Source organism: Camponotus floridanus, unplaced genomic scaffold (assembly GCF_003227725.1).
Source record: "Camponotus floridanus strain SB8 unplaced genomic scaffold, Cflo_v7.5 scaffold322, whole genome shotgun sequence".
NCBI classification, from domain to species: Eukaryota; Metazoa; Arthropoda; class Insecta; order Hymenoptera; family Formicidae; genus Camponotus; species Camponotus floridanus.
The window spans coordinates 83,731-108,208 of NW_020229462.1; the positions used below are offsets into that span (position 1 = coordinate 83,731).

The following is a 24,478-nucleotide window of genomic DNA, read 5'->3' on the forward strand; positions in this document are numbered from 1 at the left end:
TCGCTTCTAAGCTTGTGAGAAAATCCAATACATTTTCTTCATCCATTAGGTCACCTAAAATTAAACAAGTGTCATGTATACATATTTTGTTGTTAGATTGGTAATTTTTAGTATTTTTTTATAATTCTCAACGTACCAATAATAATAAATATAATCATAATTATAAATAATAAATTTAGAAAGTGAATTATTAATTATATTTTATTCATCGTGTATTCAAATAGATATTTAGTTATCTCAATAGAGGTTACTTTGTAGAAAAGATTAAAGAAGATTGAGACTTACCTTCGTATATAATTGGTTCTTTTTCTCGGAAATACGTAAGAGCTGGAAAGTTTTTGATGCCATATTGCTTTGCCAGTCGTTTATCGTTGATTTTGACAAAGTCGACTCCAAAATGATCTGTATCGTCGTCGATTTTCTCCAATTCAGCCAGGACCTTGTCGCATGTGGTGCAACTTCGTGCATCTGTAACGAGAAAAATAAAAAATATCAATCGCAAATTAAATAGCTCGAATTTCCAAATAAAAACAATTTTATTTCTAATTTCATTTCAAACATGCTTCAGGCTTTCTTTCAGGTGGCTGTAAGGGAAAGTGACCCAATCTCTTTTTTCTACATATTTTCGTCGTTTCTGTATTAGCATTCTTGACGGTTTGAGCTCCATTCGAGCGTACAGAGACCGCACCGCTACTTCTGCGGTGACGGTTGAAAGTGTTGGGTTACAATCATCAACTATAGATATCGAGGTATTGTCCCCGATTGGTTTCCTTTCCATTTATATCAATCGCCATAATATTTCGCACGAATCTTGATTCGCAGTCATGTTGATGATAACGAGACAAGAATGATGTTTTGCTCATCGTCGCGTACATGTTTCGCGCACCCCACCATTTTTGGTGACGACTTCCTCAGAATAGAGCTAGAAGAAACAGGAGAGGTGGTTCCGATTCTCTTCCTCTCTATTTCTGTTGTCTTTTCGCTTGCTCTCGATTTTGCTCTCTGTCTTTCTCTCTCTTGTCTACATATGTACCCTGATGTAGGAGTAGCCACTCTTTTCGTCACGCTTCTTTGCTCTTATGCGATCATATATCTCCTTACTATTCTTTCTCTTTTCATCTCCATATATCTGTCTTTTTCTGTCTCTCTACTTCTTCGTCCACTGCCATCACTGGGAGTAACGTAATAGCATTCGTTAACGGACACCCCCGCAAAATAGAGGATTGGCAGAATGGTCTGACTAAGAGGCGCAAAGAGAGAAAGAGAAATAGATAGATAAATAAGTAGATAGATATGAAGGAGATAGAGTACGAAGGAATTCTCGAAAAGTCGTGCCAGATAAATTGGACCACGTCCACCGGTTGCTGCTGTAATAATTGAAAGTTAAGAGAAATTGGACGATAACCCATTGACGAATACGAATGAAAAGATTTAACCAAACGTATGCTTACGGAGAAGCAACGATTGACTTATACTAATATTATCGATATCTTTTAAAATTATACGACTCTGATATTTCCTATATTAAAGATTTTGATATATAGATCAATCATTTATAATATCATTGAATAGTGTAAATAATAATTTATTCGTTTTTCAATTAAAGAACTTTGCGTGAGATTTGCTAAGTAATTAAATTATAATTATAATTAAATTATAATTTAACCGAAATCATTGATTTTTGTTTCAATGTGTTGAGGATTTTCAGAAACTGAAAAAGAATAGAAACGTAATACTCTTATTCGTTTATTCGGAAAGAAGGCAACAAGCAAAGATCGTGAATGAATATAAATACAATGTTGTAAACAAATCTATTTTTACTCTATGTTTTGATACCGAAAGAATTATCGAGAAAGGTAAAACTTAAATGACACGTTTATATATTTCAATAGAATCATCGGAATGTGTTTGTAAAAAAAGTAGATTAAAACTATAAAATTATTACTAAAAAAATTAACAAACTACGTAAATATTTATCGTATAGTAAATGAGAGATTATATTAATTATTTGACAAAGATGATATTTTATATTTGCGACATTGCTCCCGATTAAAGGCGACAGGTGCATTCGTAGAACTATTTCGTTCGTCGTCACATCGACAGCTGCTACGAGGCATATAACTAAATTATGTTCGCTTCTCTGGCGAAGAATGCATATCCAATCGAGATGTAACTGTTGGTTAGCCTCAACTTTCGATAATCTTAATCGATCAGCCAGGGATATTGAATGCATCTATATGCACAATTTTCAATTCGATGTAATGTCCAAGTAGTCGAAAATTCCCTTTTTTTATAGATATATTAATCTTCTTCGGTATTTTGAAATAGCAGAGAAATGAATGTGTTTTTATGGATCGAAGAATAAACAAAAGCGACAGATAATTAAATAATAAAAGATTGATTTTATAAAAAAACTACAATGTGTGTGATTATGGCAAAATTATTATATTTTATTTAAAATAAATTTCTTCAGAGAGCACTGATACTATTGTACATTCAACGATTGAAACAAATGATAATTTGCAAAGATCCAATTTCGATATAGTTCGCAGCTTTTGTGGATTTCTAAAAATCTTTGAAAAGCTTTTTAACGATAGTTTTAATTCTTAGCTCTAAAACAAATATGCACCTTTATTGTATTTTCTCGATTTGGCTCTTTGCTTTCTTTTCATGAAATACAATATTTCAATGATATGATGAATCGATCTTTTCACTCGTCATAGACATATGTATATTTTAAAAAAATTGTAACATAATTTCACTTTAATAAAATTTTGTAGGTATAGAAGTTTTTGTTTTTCAAAGATAAATGTTGCTCTTATCATTAAACTAACCAAGATCTTAATGACGTTGCACTTAAAAATAAATAAATAATTTGTATCACGTACAATTTTTGCAATTTTTTAAAAATTACTTTACATAATTTAATTGTCGAATTGTGTATATATTACCATTATACAAGGAAGAGAGAAAGAGAGAAACGACGAGATCGAACGATGGCCAGTGCCTAGTTTACGAGCCACTAAAAATACAAGAACGAACGGCCTCGCCCATATCGTCGTCGTCGTCTTCTTCTCGTCTTCGTCGCCATTGTCCGCGGACATCTTCGCCAAGGACGCGCTCGCGACGCTCATGGTTTACAATTATATGGAGTAACAACCGACATTATAACATGAAATTAAATGAGTGTTTGACTCGTCATCGTTGCTTTTTATTAAGCGCGCATGAGGAAAATTTACTTAAACTGATTTACTTTAACTGATAAAAGAGATTCTCAAAAATTAATAAAAGAGATTCTCAAAATATGAAAAAAGAGAGGAAGGAGATACACGTTTTGATCCCAAGAATTCGTTGTAACGAAATGTCTTGATGTTGAATCCATAAAGTGGAATAACAGTTATGAATAAATCATCAAGTACAGTACACAATAAATTGGAGAGAAACATAGGAATAAATTGTACTATTTATCGCTGCGAAATGTGCTTCGTATATTATGTATTGCCGTATGAACTAAGATACGAAATTAGGCGGATGTATATGTTTACGTATATAGATATACAAATTTGTGGAAAAATTATCTCGAAGAAACTGGGCGATAATCAATAAGAAAAAAATCAGAAAATAAACACATACAAATTCCCCGAAAAATATAATTAATTATGTCGTTGCAATTACAATATATCGTTTAATTGTCATTGAATACGCGATCTTGTTATTTATCTCGTTCGAGATTGTGAATTCTCCAATATGGAACAATATATATATATGTGTGTGTGTTTTATATATATATATATATATATATATATACACATATATATATATATATTATATATATATATATATATATATATATATATATATATATCTGTAATACAATTTGTAATTATGAACTCGTTGATTGATCATAATTTTTCCATTTTTTTCATAAAAATTTCTAAAAGTCTCTAAGTCAGTATTCCCACAATGTCCACAATGTCCACTATAGTAATAATTTTGCTGAGATATAACCTTCTTTCAGAAATAGAAGACAAAATATTTGCGGGAGAACGCTTCACGAACAAATAAGACTAATCGTCACACGTGCATAGAATGTTTCCACTGTATTCGTGAGTCGCTATATTTGTATGTATGCGCGCGAATTTATCTATACGAGAGCCACTCATGCAATGGCCCAGATTGCTATTATGTTGGTAACGCTTCGAATGTCACAGTCGCGAATGCCGTAGATTAAAAGAAAATCAGGAGTTACGATGATAGTGGTGTGTAGAACGAGCTCTCGTATTTTTAAGCTTTTGATTCTTCACTGCAGCTATATTGAATCATGACGTTAAAGTTAAAAATAATAAAAACATTTTCTTAAATTATATAGAGGAAAAAATTGTTTTTTTCGCCATCATTTTTATTCGATGCTATATAAAAAAATATACTGACCGAAATATACTGACAATTTCTTTCCTAATTGTCTTTCATTAATAAGCAAGTTTAATTCAATCTATTGAGCACTTTCAGCAAATATGAACATGATAATTAATTAAAATATATCAAAATTGATTAAAGTTATCTATTTATCTCCCTTTCATAAGCCGAAAAAGATGAATTTTCAATATATTTCATGAATCTGTTTTATCAAATACAAATTACGACATACATGCAAAATAATTAATTTATTTCAATCTATAATACAAGAAGAACATTTATATAATTTTTCACTTCTAATTCAATACAATATAAAATATTTTATTTATTTTTCAATCGTAAGATTAATGTTAATACATTTTGATATTGAAAATAAAATTACATATACATTATTGAAGAGAGTATCCTGCATCTTTTTAATCCATTGATCCGGCTCTAGAAAACAGGGCCACGTGTACACGCAGAGTAACTATTTCATCGTGACGCAGAGGCGGAAGAAGTACAGTCGATGAGTAATTTTAGATTTCTAGTCGAAAGAATGTCTAGGGCTCTCGAAATGTCGATATTATTTTAAATGTTATTTTATTATACATTATTATGCGGAAATTATTTCCAAAGTTCGCTTTTGCGGTAAAAATTTTGTTAAATTTTAGAATATATCACGTATCAAAACTAATTTAACTATATTTAAGCGACCGTTGCATAAATTGTCAACTGCATAATGTATTATGTGCCAAGAAAGAAGAACTTTACAGTTTCTCTCTCAAATACCGCACCAGATATAACTCCAGTTCTCTCAATTACATTGTTTTTCGTGGATTATATAAACGCAATTAAATTCGTAACTTAAATTTTCGATAATCGTAGGTCAGTAAAAACATCTTTTAAATATTATATTATTGCTTCAATTTGCTTTTAATATTGATATAGTGAGATTTGAAGATATTACGAATTTAAGTTTTCTTTTTAAAAAAATGCGGTTTAAAAAATAATCAAGTTTTATTATATTTTATCTTAATATTTTGTTTTTTTATATTAATGTTATATTTTATAATTAACCCAGACAGCACAGGACATTCTATGGACATTCATTTTATGTCCATTTTACGTCCGCACGTCCATGGACATGAAATGACCGTTCATCGTACATCCGATTCGGGACATCCGTAACGGCCAATATTTGGACGTCCACAAAATGTCCGATCTTGGACGTCAAAGTTTCGCGCAAGCACACAAGGATGTGTTAGTTCGTTCGTTTATCACTATGCGACGTGCGATGCGCTATCTTTCTCGTATTTAAGTTTTAGTTATGAGAATTATATAAAGTTTGCAAAGAGTAACAAATAAAATTAAAAATATACTGTTCAATTTAATTTCTGATCTCAATACAAGAGTTTCAGATATTAAATTGATTTTATAAGTCGGACAAGTAAATGTCCGGCAAATAAACGAAAATAATCCGGTACCTATTTAAACTTGCTTGTTGCATTTTACATTTTAAATTACCTTATTTAAAATGTAGAGTGCAATAAGCAAGTATAAATATAAATAAAATTTTTACATGAATTTTATGTAAAGTTTTATATGAAATGGATAAATTATATTATATTATATTATATTATATTATTTAATTTTATTGGATCAAAGAATTTTTGTTTTATATGTTATAAAGGATGCATATGTATAAATAAAGAATAATTTTTTATATATGATTAAATTAGGTCAAAATCCATACATAATTATATCTACACAATTATACATAATTAAATATAAATTTTTTTCTGAATTTATGAATTTTTGATGTTTATTCCAACAATAATTTGGAAGAGTAAGACACTGAAAATGATGTTCATTTTAGGTCCTTTTTTGAGTATTATTTTGAACGTCCGAAAGGCGTCCGAAGTTGTGACAAACAGACGCCTTATGGACGTTCAATGGATGTCGTCGAACTTAATTCACACGTCTTTTGAATGTCCCAATGTCTGAACTCGGACTGAACATCCACTGAAATTAGGTTGAGTTCAATGGGACGTCCATGTGCTCTCTGGGAATATAATTTAAATTTGCGAATTTTATCATCAATACTCATTACTTAATATAGAGAATAATATCAGATTTTGTGACAGTATACAGTATCCTGTTGAACTTATTAAAGACTAGAATAACACTATCTATGATATGTCAAGATTACGTCAATATAGAGCAGCGATACAGTGTCGATAGACATGCATGATGAAAAAAGATATATACGAATATCTAAATTTAGTAATCTAGAAGAAAAGAATTCGACAAGAGAGCCTACGGTGATATGAGCTGCGAGAACATTGCAGCTGGAAATAAGTTATATGCGTGAGCTCTATTTGACGAAGTGCTCCACTAATCAATCTATCATATCTCTCTCGATGATCGTCTCCCTTCTATATTTCGTGTGAGGAATTTTCTCGCTTTCGAATCTAAAAGATCTCGCATTATCTCATTTATATTAAAGGATTATATTAAAGGACGTCAAACTTTTCCTTATTTTTTTTCAAATAAATTTAAAGCGTCTAAAATTTTTACTTCGGTTCTCTTATCTATGAAATCAATAACTCAGAAATAACTTGTGAAACCAAAGAGTGAACTCAATCTAATGTAAGCAGTAACAAATTAAATAGAGAGAGAGAGAGAGAGAGAGAGAGAGAGAGAGAGAGAGAGAGAGAGCAAGAGAGAGAGAAATCAATTTTGCTCATATATGGATACATCGTATCGATGAGGAAGGAAACATCTGGAAATAGGTTCTGCTTGCGAGCTCGTCATCCGGGTCCTCTGCAAACACCTTATGGTGTCCGCTCACTTCAAGACATGGTATCTCTCTCTCTCTTTCTCTCTCTCTCCCTCTCGCTCTCTCTCTATCTATCTTTTTTATGGCCCTTGGAGAAACCGACCAGAACAGATCCGTATTACGCGACGACGAGCCGAACGCGATCTACGCGGTGGACAGAGTGGTCGCGGCTGGGACGGCATTATGTTTTCAGCGGAGACGATATAAGCCGAGAGGGGTAAGCGCGAAAATAACTTCTAACGTGTGCTAAAAGCGGCGTCCGCCGGAGCGCCAGCCTTGCTACAGCGCGTTTAAGAAGCGAGCGAATCGTTCAACAGTCATCCTTTCGTTTGGATCAGCCGCTCTTGAATTTTCAGAAAGTGTTTTCAGGATTCAATTTCGATCGATGCGGGAGGATCAAACTATGAGATCGCAGAAAAGTCTCGTAATCTTCTATATTCGTTTTCCTTTTTTGGAACAAATAGCTTGATATCGAATGTTCTATATTTTGTAATTTAAATTTAAATTTAAATAACTTCCTCTCCCGTAATTTTGCAAACAAACATATACACATACAACGTGTCGCATTACACGCGCGATTTAAAGTTAAGCGAACGTTACGTTTCGGGACAATGTATTTTGAGTCGACGTGGTAAAGGTGAGCCAGTCGTGCTTATTGCCGGTGGCATATTAGTATTTGTTCGCGACCGAAAATCCGGGGTCGATTATATCACGCAATATTACGAAAAGATGATTCAAGAGAAAATTACGGTGACTATGCGAGCCCGAGTTCTCTCCCTCCCTCCCTCTCCTCTCCTCCCTCCCCCTCCCCCCTCTCTCCCTCTCAGGCGACCGATACAGGTTGTTAGAAATTTGATTTCGAGATTCGTTCATTTTATTCCGTAAGATGTACATCATACTTATGTCGATACGTTATAATATCCTTCATTCTTTCTAATTTCCGATCAAAATCACAATTTTTATCAATTCTATATGTATAAAATTCGAATATGATATACAAATTAATTATCGTTAACTTAATTCAATCGCGGATGTTTTATTTTATAATTTGAATTCAAATTAACAATAAAAACAATTAATTTACAAAAATTACATATTAATGTATTACGTTTAATTGGGTGAACATTAAGATATTATTAAAATAGGATCATAAATTAAATTTTGAATTTAAATTCAACGAATCGCGGTTGATGTTTTAACATCATGGCTCGTATGCTTCTGCATCTTGTTATGCGTCACGTTAATGAGTCAGTTTTCGCTATATGTATTTCCTGGATTGCTCTCTAACGAGTAAATACCACGGATCCAGTTTTGCCTTCAATATTGACAAAATGCGGATGTACACAATTTAAAAAAAAACGTGCATTTTACGTGACATGTCGGGGAGGGAGATACATTTAAATTTATACAATTTTTTTTCAATTTTAAAATTATTTTCGTAAAAAGATGTGAAGAGACACGTGCAACGTAAAATATTTTTGCAGACATTCATTTTGACTGTTGAAAAAGGAGAGAAAGAAAAAGAGAAAAAGAAAGAGAGAGAGAGAAAGAGAGAGAGAGAGAGAAGGGGATTGTATTACATCAATTATCTTTGGGGAGCTTCGAAAGGCGTACACAAGCATGCATTTTGGCATGTTGCCATATGAGATATGACCTTCGGTATATTCAGCATATAGCAATTCAATATCAGTATTTTAAAAACACATTTACTTAAATCGAGATTGTCCAATCTATCTCGATAATTTCTATTACCTAGGAGATTAACGAGAGATAGTTTAAATTAAATTAATCATTTGTGCAAGTTGTGTAATTAAACTGCCAGATTAGCAAATTCAAAAAGCTACCTTGAGACAGGCTGTCCTACTGAGCGGTCGTAGCACTTGGCAGAAAGAGGGAATTTAGTACCTGTTAATTCTCACGTGAGGGTAATTTGCGGGAGTAGAATTATCGTTTACGAAGCGTGTATCGATAAAACGTATCGTTATGACAAAATTATAACTTTTCATGAGAGTTATGTTTATACGATAATAAAAAAATTTTCTTTCCGAAAATAAAAAAATAGTAAAAATCCGAAATTTTATATTCGAACTACAAATATGGGCAAGAAAAATTTTATTTTTTTTTGGAAACGATTTATTTACGTGTGCTGTCGTGAGCTACGGCAAAATATTTTGGCCTGCAAAATGTAATCACATTACTGTTTTTCATTGGCGTACCATCTCGTATATAAGGTTACTCTTTTCTTCGCTGCATATATAGAACAGTTTCAATGACGAACAGCGTTCCGTAACTCTAACTGTAGCTTTCATCAACACCCACTCGTGTTATATAATGTACTAACGATGAGCCCGGAAAATGTTAATGCGTTTTCATGATTAGAAAAAGATGCCATAAAAGACGAAGAATCGATAAAGATTATATATGGATGTCGTCGATTATACGATTCTACACAAGAATGCCTCGCAAGATAAAATCGTAAAGTATGAATCTTTAAAAAGATCAAAATAATCTATTTAATCTATAAACAATCATTTATATAAAATCTGCATTTTAATGTCATAATTTGCTAAACTTGTATATTTCATTATCTTGATTAATATTTGCTGCTATTTCTCTTGCTCTCTCTCTTTTTTATATTTTTATTTATCACAACACGATAGTATACATTATTTTATTTTATAATTATTATATTTTTTTCTATACATATGTGAATTATTTTAATTTATTTAATATTTATTGCTTAAAATTAATATTAAATTAATATACAAATATTAATTGCTACCAGATACGGCACCTGTTGTGGTATCATTTGCTTGTTATTGGAATTCCTAGTTACACTTATGATTTAAATGGGAAAATATACTAGCTATATTCGAGTAAAAAAATAAATAAGAAACTTTTTAGGAACTTTTTTTATCTTTCCCTTTATATTAACGAAATATGATATGTAAATGTGGATAAGAGAACAAGAATGACCACACGAGTCGCGGCGCGCAGCATTCCACTTGCGAGTGCCAAATCACAAGAATCGAAACGTGAGTTCGATGTCGATACGAATATAGACGCGAATCACAGCTACGTGGATTGTGCTCGCACGATTTCGTAAAATCGAGCGACCATCGCGCGATCTTATATGAAATGATATTTCATATCGTTGTGACGATTCAAGATGCATCGTCAATTTTAGGACTAGAAAAGGAATGTCCCTCCACTGGAAAATTTTTTAACGCGTCCAGCAATCGCAATATAAAGCTTTTACATCATTGCGTAAAAGTGTCATCTGGGTAAAAATGTCTCTCTGGGAAGCTGTCTTATCATTATGAAAAATACCTCAGTGAAAATAAAATTATAAATATATAAATATTAATATATATGTTTTACACACGTGTGTGTGTGTGTGTGTGTGTGTGTGTGTGTGTGTGTGTGTGTGTGTGTATAAGTAAGTATATATAAGTGTGTATTTATATATATATATATATATATATATATATATATATAACATATATATTAATATTTATATATTTATAATTTTATTAATATTATATATATATATATATATATATATATATTTATACATATTTATACATATATTAATATATATTTTTATATATAAATATTAATATATATAAATATTAATATACATATATATATATATATATATATATATATGTATACATATTTATATTATTATATTATCTTATTTAGAAATTTATACATAATGTGTAAATTTTGTCCATGCATACATCGTTAATTGAGGGGGTTGCGCCGTACGTGTCGTCACCGCTCGTTCACGAAGCAATTGTTATAGCACGGCCACGATTTGTGCGCGACATACATGAAGAAAGATTTTGGTTAAAGCATGAGAACGGAGAGCGACACTTACACCAATACACAGCAACAAAGTCCTTTTCGTTAAGGAGCCGTTCGAGTTGTTTGGCAGTGACTTCCTCGATCACCGGCTCGGCCTCTCGCTGCTTGCCGGTTGCGCCGCGGGACGGGGTCGACTCCTCGGCGGCTTTCGTCCTTGCGGCGGCGTCAACGTGACCCAAGAGGATCGAGATCAACGCTAGCACGACAAAAAGGACCATCGCCCTTGGGTAATCCATCGTCGGCATCGCAGGGCCGCGGGTGGCAATACTCCGCCTTCTTCTTCGCCAGCACCACCACCATCGGCCGAACCGTACCGCCGAACCGTCGTTCGCCGTCGACATCGCCGCACTGACTGCCGCGCATCGGCTATTTTTGATTTTTCGGACAGCGTCGGCTACGCAGGCAGAACGGCCAACGGCAAAGACGATGATGACGAAGACCTAGATGAAGACGAAAACCGACATGAAGACGACAGTGATGATGAGGAAGACAATGGCGATGGTTACGATGACATCGCTGCACCGCTTCGTTGCACCATCCGTCATCCATTTCGGGGGGGTAGCTCCTAAAGTTCCCCGATTTCGATAAGATATATGCGGTCAAGGAAGAAATATCCGTTAATTGATAATTGAGTGTAAAAATCTTGGACCATAAATCGGCATCTCATTTCAGGAATATGCTATTTTTTCATATAAAATGACATTTGAATCTGGCTCAAGATATGGAAATATTCGATCACATGTATATCATCTTCCTATTATCGATATTTTTGAAAAGTATTTTTTAAAAATTTCGATAGTTTAAATGAGTAAAATAAAATAAAGTAATTTGCCATACATAATATTTGCATCGCTCAAAATATTTAATTGCTTGCGAAAATCTCGAAATGTATTACAAAATTTCAGAATCTATTATTTCTTGATAGATTTTTCTTCTTTATCGAGGAAGATTTTAAAGAACACCATTGTACTTATATATTTTTTATATCAAATAAATGTAGAGATAAATGCTAGAAATTTTAAACTATAAAGGCAGGAATAATAATTTCAAATTATATCGAATATTTCAGGAATTTGATTTTTAGCAAACTAATCTTTGGTTATTAATAACAATTTTGAAAAGTTTTATAATATTTGCATTTCTGATATATAATAAAAGTAATATCTAATATTTGCATTTCTGATATATAATAAAAGTAATAAAATATACAATTACATTACGTCTTACTAAATATAATTTAATATAAAATGTGTTTATAATATTAAAATACGATAAAATATAAATTCTATATTTGAGGATAAATTTTTTGCTATATCATTCATAATTAATCATTATTTACTAATAATAAATGAAATAAATTATAAAATATCACGGTTACTATGTCATCGCTTAACGCTTCTTGAGTCTCCTTTTGCTCTCTTCTTTATTAATTACTCCTTTATACATGCGAAAACACTTATCATTTACTCTCAAAAATATATTAATTACAATCACGCGCATTAATCGATAGATAATTACATGGTATATTTGATAATTGCACGATACTCTCGATGTTGATCACAAGCGAAATTTTACTTTATTATACTGTGACGGGAAAAGTATTATACATAGTTATGATGAGTATAAAGTTTGACACTTCAGAAAAGTGTATGATTAAAATTTGCGAAATACTCTCGCAGTAATATTATTTTTGTTGCTAATAAATTTTTTCTTTTTTAAGATGTTTATCTTATATTTTAATGCAATTGTGAATTTTTAAATGCACGAGTTAAAATTAATATAAATCTTTGCATATAATTTCTAATAATATATGAAAAATATATGAATAATAATATATGAATAATATATGAATAATATATTGATACACATATGCAGTATAATATAAAAGAATGGAACAAAATTATTAATATTTAATTTAAAAAATTCAAAAAATTTAATTATTTACCATTTAAATAGTTAAAGCTCTTTTATCTTTAATAAATATAATATAATGTGTAATATAATATAAATTTATTAAAGTTTTAATTTCTTTCGAATAATAGACTAGTAATCAATACCGGGTGCAAAGATGTATATAAAAGACGTGAGCACGGTTTGCTAATACAGTTAGTCAGTAGTCTCGATACACAACGGAATGGCAGAAGTGGAAGGGAAGCGTATTGCCATTGTCGGAGGCGGTTTGGTGCGTGAGATTGCATTGAAGGAATATAAATTTTTTACTTTTTCGAATTTGGTGCAAAGAAAAAGACGTGAAAAAAGAGAGTTATTGTCTTCGTTGCAGGTTGGAGCATTAGCCGCGTGTTTTTTCGCTAAAAGAGGTCATCAGGTAGTCGTCTATGAATATCGATCAGGTAAATAATACTAAAAATTATATTAAAATTATATTATATTATATTAAATATTTTATCATTATATTATATTAAATATTTTTTTATATTATATTAAATATATTATATTACATATTATATTATATTAATTATATTATATTAAATTATATTAAAATTCTCATATAATTATGAATTTTATCATAATTTGCTGTCAGAAATTAATATTCCTTCGTCATTCATTATAATACTAATTCATTAAGATTGATATGCAAATTGACACATATATGATATCTTTTTATCAATATAATTAATAAATAACGTTAACAAAATTTAGTTAAACGACATTCTAGACAGACCATATGTAATTATGTTTGTAATCTATGAAATATTAGAATATTTCCTCGAATATATTCTAAATTTTTTAATTTATACTCATTCTCAACTCGATGATTGTAATTTCAAATCTTGAAATCTTTAGATTTACGAATGGAAGATTCATCTGGTCAAAGCATTAATCTAGCGCTGTCATTTCGAGGCCGAGAGGCTTTAAGAGCGGTCGATCTTGAAGATACTTTGGTAAAACAAAACGCTACTAGCATGCGCGGCAGAATGCTTCACGATAAGAATGGTAATCTGAAGGAAGTTCTTTACGATAATGTCAAGGGAAATGTGAGTTCATGTTCATCAATTTATTACTTTAAACTATCAAAATGTCTTTTGCATTTTAGTGCGTAATTTTGCGTATCTTTTATGCGTTTCGACACGTTAATTATCTCTTTTGCAGTGCATCTATTCCATTAACAGGCGATATCTTAATGTGATTTTATTGGATGGTATGACTATTTTTGTTACTACTCTATAGATATGGTTACTAAGGTTACTATGGTTACTCTATAGATATGGTTACTACTACTATATGGTTACTAAACTATAGATATGGACGATTTATCAAATGATTTTTAATATATAAACGATACAGCGGTAATTTTACATCAGAAAATAAATTAAAAATAAAACAATGCGGAAAAAATTGTATATAAAACTTTTCGTATTGTAAAAACAGTTGAGAAAATTAGATAACACACAACTTTTAATTCTTCTGTAGTGAAACTCTAATTAACCATTACTCAGGTTCTTTTTAACTAACGGTTCATTGCCTGCCGATTGAAAAGAACTTATAAATGAAGATCGAAACTAATTTCATTGCAGAAACAGAAATACTAAAAGAAATGTATTGTGAATACTTTTTAGCACACATAGATAAAATATTTCTTTTTTTTTTCTCTTAATCGATATTTTTTACCCTAATTTATTTAAAAAAGAAATATCACATTTCTTAATTATCTCAATCATCTTATAAATTAAAGCTGATGATTGGATACGAAAAATAAAAAACTATTTCTTTTTTAATCAAATCAAGTTACAAGATCTACATGTGCATGATATCTGATGACATCGTATATGTGAAGCCGCAAAAATTTTGCGCATATCACCTTACTTGTGACACCGCTTTCTATAATGTAGACTTGAGTCGCGTGAACATAATATCGAGTAAAACCAGTTCGATGCAAAAATTAATTCAAGTAAACAATTTGAATCTCATTCTATCGATTTTTTACATTTTATGGATAGCCGCGGAGAAATATCCAAAGGTGCAAATCAATTTCAATAAAAAACTCGTGGATGCCAATTTGGATAAGGGAAAAATGAAATTTTTAAAGTGAGTAAGCATCGTGATCGAACAAGCGAGCGTATTCCACTTAGCTATATCTCTTGTTTTTAGTGTGAAAACGGGAACGATAGAAGATGCAGAAGCTGATTTGATAATTGGCGCGGATGGTGCGTACTCGAAAGTACGAAAAATTATGACTAAAAGACCACTCTTTAATTACATACAAACATATATTGAGCACGGTTACGTTGAACTTTCCGTGCCGGCTGGAAAAAATAACGAGGTAAGTATCGCGATAATTCCAATTGAATCGCATTTGTTTGACCTACGGACAATTTCTTGATAGTTTGCGATGAGCGGTAACAATCTTCATATTTGGCCGCGTGGTGAATTCATGATGACTTCGTTACCGAACAAAGATCGCACGTTTACTGGCAATTTATTCGCTCCATTTCATGTGCTGGAAAAACTGAAAACATCCGTGGCGTTATTAAAATTCTACAATAAGCATTTTCCTGATCTTTTGCGGCTAATCGGCGAGCAAAGATTGGTGCAACAGTTCTTTGAAAGAGAACCGCAAACGTTAATATCGATTAAGGTTAATTTCCATTTTATTAGTATACTTTATTTCATAACCGTTCAATTTATTTGGATAAGCATGATGTCGCATTTTGCAGTGTAAACCTTATCACGTTGGGAAAACGGCTCTTATAATTGGCGACGCAGCACATGCGATGGTTCCGTTTTATGCTCAAGGAATGAATGCTGTAAGTGATTTTATCGAATTGATAAAATAATTTTGTGAATTATTTTTTATCGCACTTGGAGAAAAACGTTTAACGTAGTTATGCAATATTAATATACATATGTGTGGAACAAAGTATATAGTAAACAGAATATTCTTTTACAAAATATTTATTTATTCTATCAGGGATTTGAGGATGTTTTATTGCTCGATGAATTAATGGAATGCTATAATTCGGACTTTGCCAAAATTCTACCGAAATTTTCGGAATTACGATGCGACGATGGCCATGCAATATGTGATCTTGCAATGTATAATTATCTGGAGGTTTATTTCGTGACAATATTTACCATATTGGATATCTCTATTGAATTGAAAGAAATTAAGCATGTTTTTATGTCTTTCAGATGAGAGATTTAGTAATGAGAAAATCTTTCCTTCTACGAAAATTCGTGGACAAAATTTTGTATACGTTCATTCCCAATTCCTGGATACCGCTTTATTTCAGCGTGCATTTTACTCGTATGAGTTTTCGCGAATGCATAGCCCATAAGGAATGGCAGGACAAGGTACGAGAATAAGATAAAAACATAATAAAAACGATTCAAAAATGATTTTTTTATTACAGGTATTAAGAATGAATCTTTGGTGTTTTGGAATTTTTATTGTAGCCGGTTTAGCTATTTTTCTAGCGCAAAGTACTATCTGAATGCGATCACTTGTCAATTTATACGTTATAATCTAATGATAATAAAAATATAATTATTAAAATTAATAATTACCTAAAAATCGTTTTTAATAAAACAATTTTTTTATTATTCGTATACATGACTGTTTTTGCAATTTGCAATGACACGTTTAATTGTTCGATTTGTCCACACAATAATTGCAATCTTCTATTATATTTACTTATTAATTTACTAAATTTGGCTTTTGTATATTTTTATTTAGAAAAATAGAAATTTTACTTTATTTTAATTAATTCGTTTGTTTAGAAATATCATAAAACTACATATAGATGTATGATAATATAAAACTCGTGTGATTATATTAAATCAATATATTCAAATTGAGTCAAATAAATAAATAAATATATATATATATATATATATATATATATATATATATATGTATATATATATATATATATAACATAATAATACATATTAAATACATATCTAATTCTTTCATTTTTCGAAATATTTTAAACTTCTTAAGAAAATGATAATTAGTTGGAGAAACTTACAAATAAAATAACAAATTTATAATTTAGATGATATCATCCTATTGAGCACATATCACAAGTCGATTTCGAGAGTAGTTGTTCTCGCATTTATATAATTGTATTTTTGCGTTTCGAAAAACTCAATTAAATGTTCCATAATTTTTTGTAATATTCATCAATTTACTCCACTGTGAGTTTTTCTATTTTCGACAGCTCGAGAAGATTGCCATCTGCAAAATGAAGAAAGGAAACATAACAATTTATAGAGAATAAAAGAAGATAATATTAAAAAAATTTAATATACACATATCATAACGTATATATTAAATTATGAAATGTAGTGAGAACTTTACCGACTACTACAGGTAATCGATTTGGAATAAGACCAAACAAATACTGAAAGAATCCTCTACCCGAAAAAATAACCGGCGCCAATCCTACGACATTGCGAATATAGTTCTGAATACATTTTAAAGTTGATCCTTCTATACTGTACACTTGATTGTATAAATCCATTTCGTCAAAGGAGAAAACGAGAACTATGTGAACGGGCATGCTGAATTATGAAATATTAGATTTGAATCGTGTTCACCATCACGTGTGCACTATCATCGTAGTTTTATACATCAAACTTTTTTCCTTCCTCTTTCCTCCTCTCTTATTTTTCTTAATATATGATTTATTCTATTGCAATTTATTACAAATAATAAATATGATTAATGCAAAAATATTGTATATCTAAAAATTAAAAAAAAGTAATTAGTTGCTTATCCATATTTTAAAGCAAGTTTCACAAAGGCTCTTTCTCTTTTTCACGATAATACAGTAAATTCTTGATAACGATTCCTTAGATTCAGAAGCATGATGAGCTCTTCCGGTATGAAGGCTCTTTGGCGGTGCCGATGATAAATACTCGAGATACTTTTCACATTAGCAGCGCAATAACATATTTAGGAACCATTGTTTCTTGTTTGTGTATATTGAATGTGTTTTATCAATTAATGATCAACATCTAAAATAATTTCGTTTTTTTTTTCTTTTTTTTTGAAATGATTTTTTCTCATAATTTTTTCTTTGCAATACAAGATTATTTTTATAACGACTAGTACACAACATTGCGCGCGCTCCTCGCGCGCCATTTATTTCCTTCTACTTTATCATATAATTAAAAAAAATGTATATATAATTATATATATTTATATATACAAATAATTTATATATATATAATTCTAATGTTACATTATTTATAATATATATACATATGATTATAATTACATCTTGATATGCAAGTAAATTCATATAAGATATATTTTTGTTTAAACAACATTTATTTCAATTTATATTGTTTTAAGAAAGCAACTTTACTACCTTATAACTTCAAAATCGTTCGAAAATTCGGGCATATATTTATTAACATTTCCCACTTGTTTTCATGTCCTAAAGCCAAAAATGTTAATAAACATATGTGTCCGAATTCTCGAATGGTTTTGTAGTTTCAAAGTAATAAAGTTGCTTTTTAATTTTTAATCATCTTTGGTAAAGTTTTAAACAAAATAAATAACATTAAACAACATTTATTTCAATTTATATTGTCCTAAGAAAAAAATTTTATTACATTATAACTTCTAAACCATTCAAAATTGGACATATGTTTATTAACATTTTCGATTGGTTTTTATATCCTAAAGTTGCTGTATCAATTTTGGCACTGCGTTCAGAGACACCCTGTAGTTCTATTAACTCTCTATAACATATATAATTTTTAAATAAAAAATACACTTAAAAAAATTAAATTTGTTTTCCACATCTTATTCTTCTCTCTCTCTCTCTCTCTCTCTCTCTCTCTCTCTGCCCCTCTTTTTTTCTTATTTTATTACCTTTTCATTCTCTTCAAACATTTCATTATTTTTCTCTCAATCTCTCTATACCATTCACATTCTGTCATTTATATCCTCTCTTTCTCTTTCTCTGTCTGTCTATCTCTCTTTTTCTCTCTATCTGTCTGTCTCTTTCTCTCTCAATGTGATTCTAATACATACATACATTTATATACAATTATATACACACATACATATATACAAATATAAACATAGAGATGTATAGTACACGTTAATGATTCGTTCCGTTTTTTCCTAGCGTAGGTTTGTAATATAAAAGTAAAAACATTTATAATATCCTTTTTTTTCTTCATTTTCTCTCTATTTCTCTCTTCTGTTTCTTTTCTTTTTATTTAGGCTTCTTTTACTTTAAATAAAAAGTAATATTTATTCTTTACTAATGTATAAGAATTCTATGGATTAGCAAAAGATAGATATTCTAAACCTTTGCTCGAGAAACGGAACGAATTATTAACGCGTACTGTACATATACTCGTACGTATCTAAATATAAATACGTATATTTCTCTTTATTTCTCTTTCTTCTTTTTCTCTTCTGTCTTTTTTCTCTTTCTCTTTCTTAATCTGCCTTTATCAATCTTTCTTTTTCAATCTTCTTCTTTCAGGAATTTTTTTCCTTCTTTTTCTCTTTCTATCTCTTTTTTTTCCTTTTTCTTTTTTTAGACTTCTTTAAATAAATATCTTCTATAAATAAAAAGTAAAAACATTTACAATATCTTTTCTTTTCCTTCTTTTTCTTTCTCTTTCTCTATTCTTTTTCTTTTGTTTTTATTTAGGCTTCTTTAACTCTAAATAAAAAGTATACATATAATATTTAATAACAATATTTAATATTCAACTTCTTCAACTATAAATAAAAAGCAATAACATTAAAAATGCATTTTCAATATATTTTATATTTAATTCTTTTTCTTTCTTTTTTCAATCTCTTAATTTCTCCTTCTCTCTTTTTTTTATTATCTTATTTTCTATCTCTCTCTCTCTCTCTCTCTCTCTCTCTCTTTCTTTCTCTGTCTTTCTCTGTCTTTCAATGAATTTTATACATATATTTATAAAAAATTATACACACACACCCATATATATAAACATATATATATAAACATAGACATATATAGTACGCGTCAATGATTCGTTCCGTTTCCCTAACGAGGATTGGTAATATCTATCCTTTATTAATGTATAAGAATCCTATGGATTAACAAAGAATAGATTATCAATCTTTGCTAGAGAAACGGAACAAATTATTAACGCGTACTACACATATACATATCTAAACATATAAATACGCACATTTTTCTATTTGTTTCTTTTTCTTCTTTTTCTCTTCTGTGTCTTTTCTCTTTCTTAACCTACTTCTTTCATGAATCTTTTTTCCTTTTTTCTCTTTCTTTTTCTCTGTATTTTAATATTCGTTTCTTTAACTCTGAAGAAAAAATAAAAACATTAATAATATTTATTATATATTTAATATTTTCAATATTTTTCTTTTTTTTCTAATTTCTCAATCTCTCTCTACCTTTTTCTCATTTATTATTTTATTTTCTATTATCTCTCTTCTCTTTCTTAAAATTCTCTCTCTTTCTTTTTTATGCCTTACTGTTTCTATTTCTATTTTATTCTCTCTCTCCCTATCTCTTTTTCTTTACATACATACGTACGTATATACTTGATATACTTGATATATATTTGATATACAGGGTGTCCGTCGATTTTCGACCTTAATGAAATAAATAAGTAGATTGGCTCGAATTAAGAAGAAATGACCTGTATTGTTTTGGGATTGTCGCAATAATTAACGAAATATTAAATAAAAAAGATCGGCCAATCTGCGTGAGTAAAAGCGCGCGGCAACGAGAGTCGTCCCATCGTAATCTGATACTACGAGCGCGGCGAAGCGGTGGGCGGGTCGCTCTCCGAGACGTGATGGTGGTTTGCGATATATCGCAATACCGCGCCGAAAAATGACCCGTCCCCCCTTTTCGTGGCGAGAAAATGATGCCCTATCATTTCCACACCACCTTGCAGTAGATAGCATGGTGCGCTTTTTTTATAGTGGTTTCCCCCATAGGCCTATTCCACTCTCAATTTAAAAATTATTCAAAATGCCATTTACTATACGCTGAATATATCGTAATGTAAAAAATTAATGGACAGTACCTTTACAAAAATTGATTCGTGGTTGAAAATCCCTCGATAAAATGTATTGCACACTGTGATGTGCACTATTGTTGATAATGTGATACGATGATAAAATTCTTCAAGAATCCTTTCTTCATCTCGCACACGAAGACGCACTGCTGGAGCGGTTATCCCGATATTATGCACGACACTCAGTTTCACATAATTATTGCACAACACGTAAAATTGTACGGCCACTTGGTTTTTGTGCACGCCCGAGAAATGATTCCATGTAAATTGCAGCCGCACGATAAGTATTTTCTCCCGCTAGCCCGTATGCCACAATCATGTCCGTATATTCCTGCGGAGTATACTTCATTTTCACTAGTAGTTAACTGCGCGAACATAAAATTTTTACTAAGCGTCTTAGCTTCGCACGCTGTTACCAGAAGGCGCGTTTTCGTTTCGGCTACCATGAGCAACCAGAGGCAAACAAGACCGTTTTCGTTTCTGGTTGTGACGTCATCGATGCAATCACGTGAGCCGTGGTAGCTGCTACCGCGCTGCCATGCTCTCGAGAGGCGCGTTTTCGTTGCTGCTACCTCGCTACAAGCGGTTGGTTCGTGTTTGATAATATGACGTCACAAATAGTAATCGAGAATAAAACGTTTCGAGCAGGCAATGCACAAACGCGTTAGCGGTTTGCTTCATGTGTCATGATCATGATGGATCCAAATGTGAGGTTATCTGTGTTATTTTGTATAATGGAAGTGATTGATGGACGATTTATCACACATTGTGAATATTTATCAATTACAACCTACAAACAGGGTTGTCCTTTTCTTTTTGAAGGATAGAATATCTCATTTCAAAATAGGAATAATTGCTAATGAAGAGTGGGTGACCCGTTACATTCATTCTCTTTTCGCACTTCGCGCCAAACAACCTACCACAACCGCACTATCATCCTCGAGACCATGGCAGCGCGGTAGCAGCTACCACGGCTCACGTGATTGCATCGATGACGTCACAACCAGAAACGAAAACGGTCTTGTTTGCCTCTGGTCGCTCGTGATAGCGAAACGAAAACGCGCCTGAGGTTGATAGTGCGGTTGTGGTAGGTTGTTTGGCGCGAAAGACAATGCTTGTTGTCGAAAAACAAAATGAATAACGTAACCGTACTCACCTTGAACGAACACCTCCTCCTAGTGCGTGCTGATGGTGGCGTGCATTCTGTTGATGGCCAAATGTTCTTCCATCATGTTTCAAGTAAGTATACCTGCATTATGAATTCTATAAGGGTTATGTTAATCAATTAAATTTATCTTTCGAAAACATATCTACGTTTTTGTGTCATTTTAATCAATGTTTCGAAATGGAATTTTGTATAGCTGAGAGCTAATTCTATTAATATAATAGGTCCAATTTTGTTTTAATTAGACGTTTTAATCTTTTTCTGAATGAAATACTGGTACTTCTTGAATCTATTTAATGCATCTTTGTGACCTGTTTCTATTTTTTTTCTCAGGTGGATCATTTATCTCTCTTCCTGTAGATGATCATGTAATTAAAAAATTTAAATCTGCTATTCTGTGAGTTTTTTACGATGACGGAGGACTCCAAATGTCATAGAGAATTTCTCTAGCGGAAGCTCTGAAACACGTGTCATCTCACCTCTGTCGAGTGAAACCAGAAGCAACAAAGAGATTTGGGTCAAAAATAATAAACCATCACCACTGGATATCACAGCCACACATGACCTGATTGAAATTGTTGGACGTAAGGACATTCAATGATACTGAAATGATAAAAACTGTGAAGAAAAAATTTGGGAGAAAATTGGTGCAGAACTCAAAGAAAAATACAATTTTGGAATAAGGGATGAAGGATCTGTTTGCTCACAGAAGTGGCGCAACCTTGAAAGTGCTGTGATGAACTTTTTACAAAATGCTGGTGCTGGTAATTCTGGTAATGGAAAAGTGAAAAAACCAGCATTTTATGATGAGGTATTTGACATCATTAAAGGGAAACACAAAGCAAAACCAAAACGTTTGCTTGACTCATGGCCTCTTTCTGAACAGGCGTCACCTACACCCACTACCTCCAAAGAGCAACCAGCCACGACTTCGAATGCTACAAATTCTGCAAGACAATCAGCTACCAATGCAATGGTTTGTGAATCTGAAAATGCATTATCAGATGAAGACGACCTCAATGAAAGTCCATTCAATCATGTGAAATCATCCACCAAACCAAAGAAACCTAGAGTTGACAACAGCTGCATCCTAAATTTTCTGAAAAATGAAGCTGAGGAACGTCGCAAGCAAAATGAAAGTTTGATGAAACTGATGCAAGATTCCAATGATACTAAAAAGGTTTTTCCTTAGTATAATTACCAAGATGATGAGCTCAACCACAAGCTCAAATAAAATTTAAGCTAATTAAAATTGTGATTTACAAGTTAGGCAGCTAACACAGGTACTCTTTCCTTATAATTTTCATATGTCATTGATTAACACAAGCATTAAATATGTGATTTCTTCTATATGTGATCAATAATTGTTATATTTTTGTTTTAGGTTATCTTTCCATGAGAATATCCCAAGTAAAAAAAAATATTTATATAGGTTTTTATTTATAATTTTTTATTTATAAGTAAATAAAAAATATTTATTTTATTAATATTTATTAAAATATTAATAAAATAAATATTTAATACACGTTAAATAAATATTTATATTACATTAAACATTAAAATAAACGTTTTAATGAATAAAAAGTAATTTAACTAATTATTTTAACGTTTTTAAGATATCTTTGAAAATGAGTTTAAAACATTTTTATAAATTTTTTACTTGGGATGTCTCTTTTTATAATTTATGTTAGTACAGAGGATTACTTAGCACTAGTGTTATTATTCCATTTAAACATGACTACCTCACCTTTTGTACTTATGCTGAAATGCCAAAGTATTATATTATTTACTTTAAGTTAAATTATATATTACTACTATATCTATTACTATTTTATTTATACTTATTTACTTTAAGTTAAGGGATATTACAGAAAAGTTCCAGTATGATATTATGTACTTACTTGTCATTGCCAAAGTGCCTTAATCATTTCACAGTGTGAGAAACTGCAGAAAGTCTAGATTTATAAATATATCGTTTAGTTTTATTTACGTTAATATTCGTTAATTATTTCGGCAAAGTGCCGAATTTGCTATATCTGAGTACCTTTTTATTTTGAGTTTCTATCTTTGTTATCAAATATGTATAAGACAATGTTATTTTTTTTTCATATTTTCTATATATATTATTTAGTGTAGTTCTGTCGAAATAACATTTGATTTTACAAATATGTACTTTGAGATATAAATGAGAA

The 24,478-nt window shown here is 31.0% G+C and overlaps 3 protein-coding genes across 7 annotated transcripts in view; 2 read left to right on the forward strand and 1 right to left on the reverse strand.

Moving 5' to 3' along the window:
• LOC105252319 overlaps positions 1–11,476 on the reverse strand; it is a 52,114-nt gene extending 40,638 nt beyond the window's left edge. For all 4 annotated transcript variants that reach the window (XM_011259645.3, XM_011259644.3, XM_011259643.3 and 1 more), the window contains exons 1-3: positions 11,121–11,476; positions 286–468; positions 1–54 (exon numbers count right to left, since the gene is read on the reverse strand). The exon at positions 1–54 is cut by the window's left edge and continues 87 nt beyond it. In XM_011259645.3, coding sequence (XP_011257947.1) covers positions 1–54; positions 286–468; positions 11,121–11,448 — 565 coding nt within the window. In that variant the 5' untranslated portion in view covers positions 11,449–11,476. The remainder of the gene's footprint in view (positions 55–285; positions 469–11,120) is intronic.
• Positions 11,477–13,231: 1,755 nt separating this feature from the next.
• Positions 13,232–17,709, forward strand: LOC105252320 (kynurenine 3-monooxygenase). 2 transcript variants are annotated; one of them, XM_025410561.1, is made up of 11 exons: positions 13,232–13,289; positions 13,389–13,458; positions 13,913–14,103; positions 14,219–14,267; positions 15,067–15,154; positions 15,218–15,389; positions 15,453–15,704; positions 15,784–15,873; positions 16,038–16,178; positions 16,259–16,420; positions 17,290–17,709. In XM_025410561.1, the coding sequence occupies exons 1-11, from the start codon at positions 13,242–13,244 to the stop codon at positions 17,347–17,349; spliced, it is 1,323 nt and encodes a 440-aa protein (XP_025266346.1). In that variant the 5' UTR covers positions 13,232–13,241; the 3' UTR covers positions 17,350–17,709. The 2 variants fall into 2 exon arrangements, with proteins under 2 accessions (XP_025266346.1, XP_011257950.1); XM_011259648.2 differs by lacking the exon at positions 17,290–17,709 and adding an exon at positions 16,480–16,570.
• Positions 17,710–22,923: 5,214 nt separating this feature from the next.
• Positions 22,924–23,685, forward strand: LOC112638570. Its single transcript, XM_025410562.1, has 3 exons — positions 22,924–23,097; positions 23,173–23,466; positions 23,671–23,685. Exons 1-3 carry the CDS (start codon positions 23,023–23,025, stop codon positions 23,683–23,685), a joined length of 384 nt encoding a protein of 127 aa, XP_025266347.1. The 5' UTR covers positions 22,924–23,022.
• The last annotated feature ends 793 nt before the right edge of the window (positions 23,686–24,478 follow it).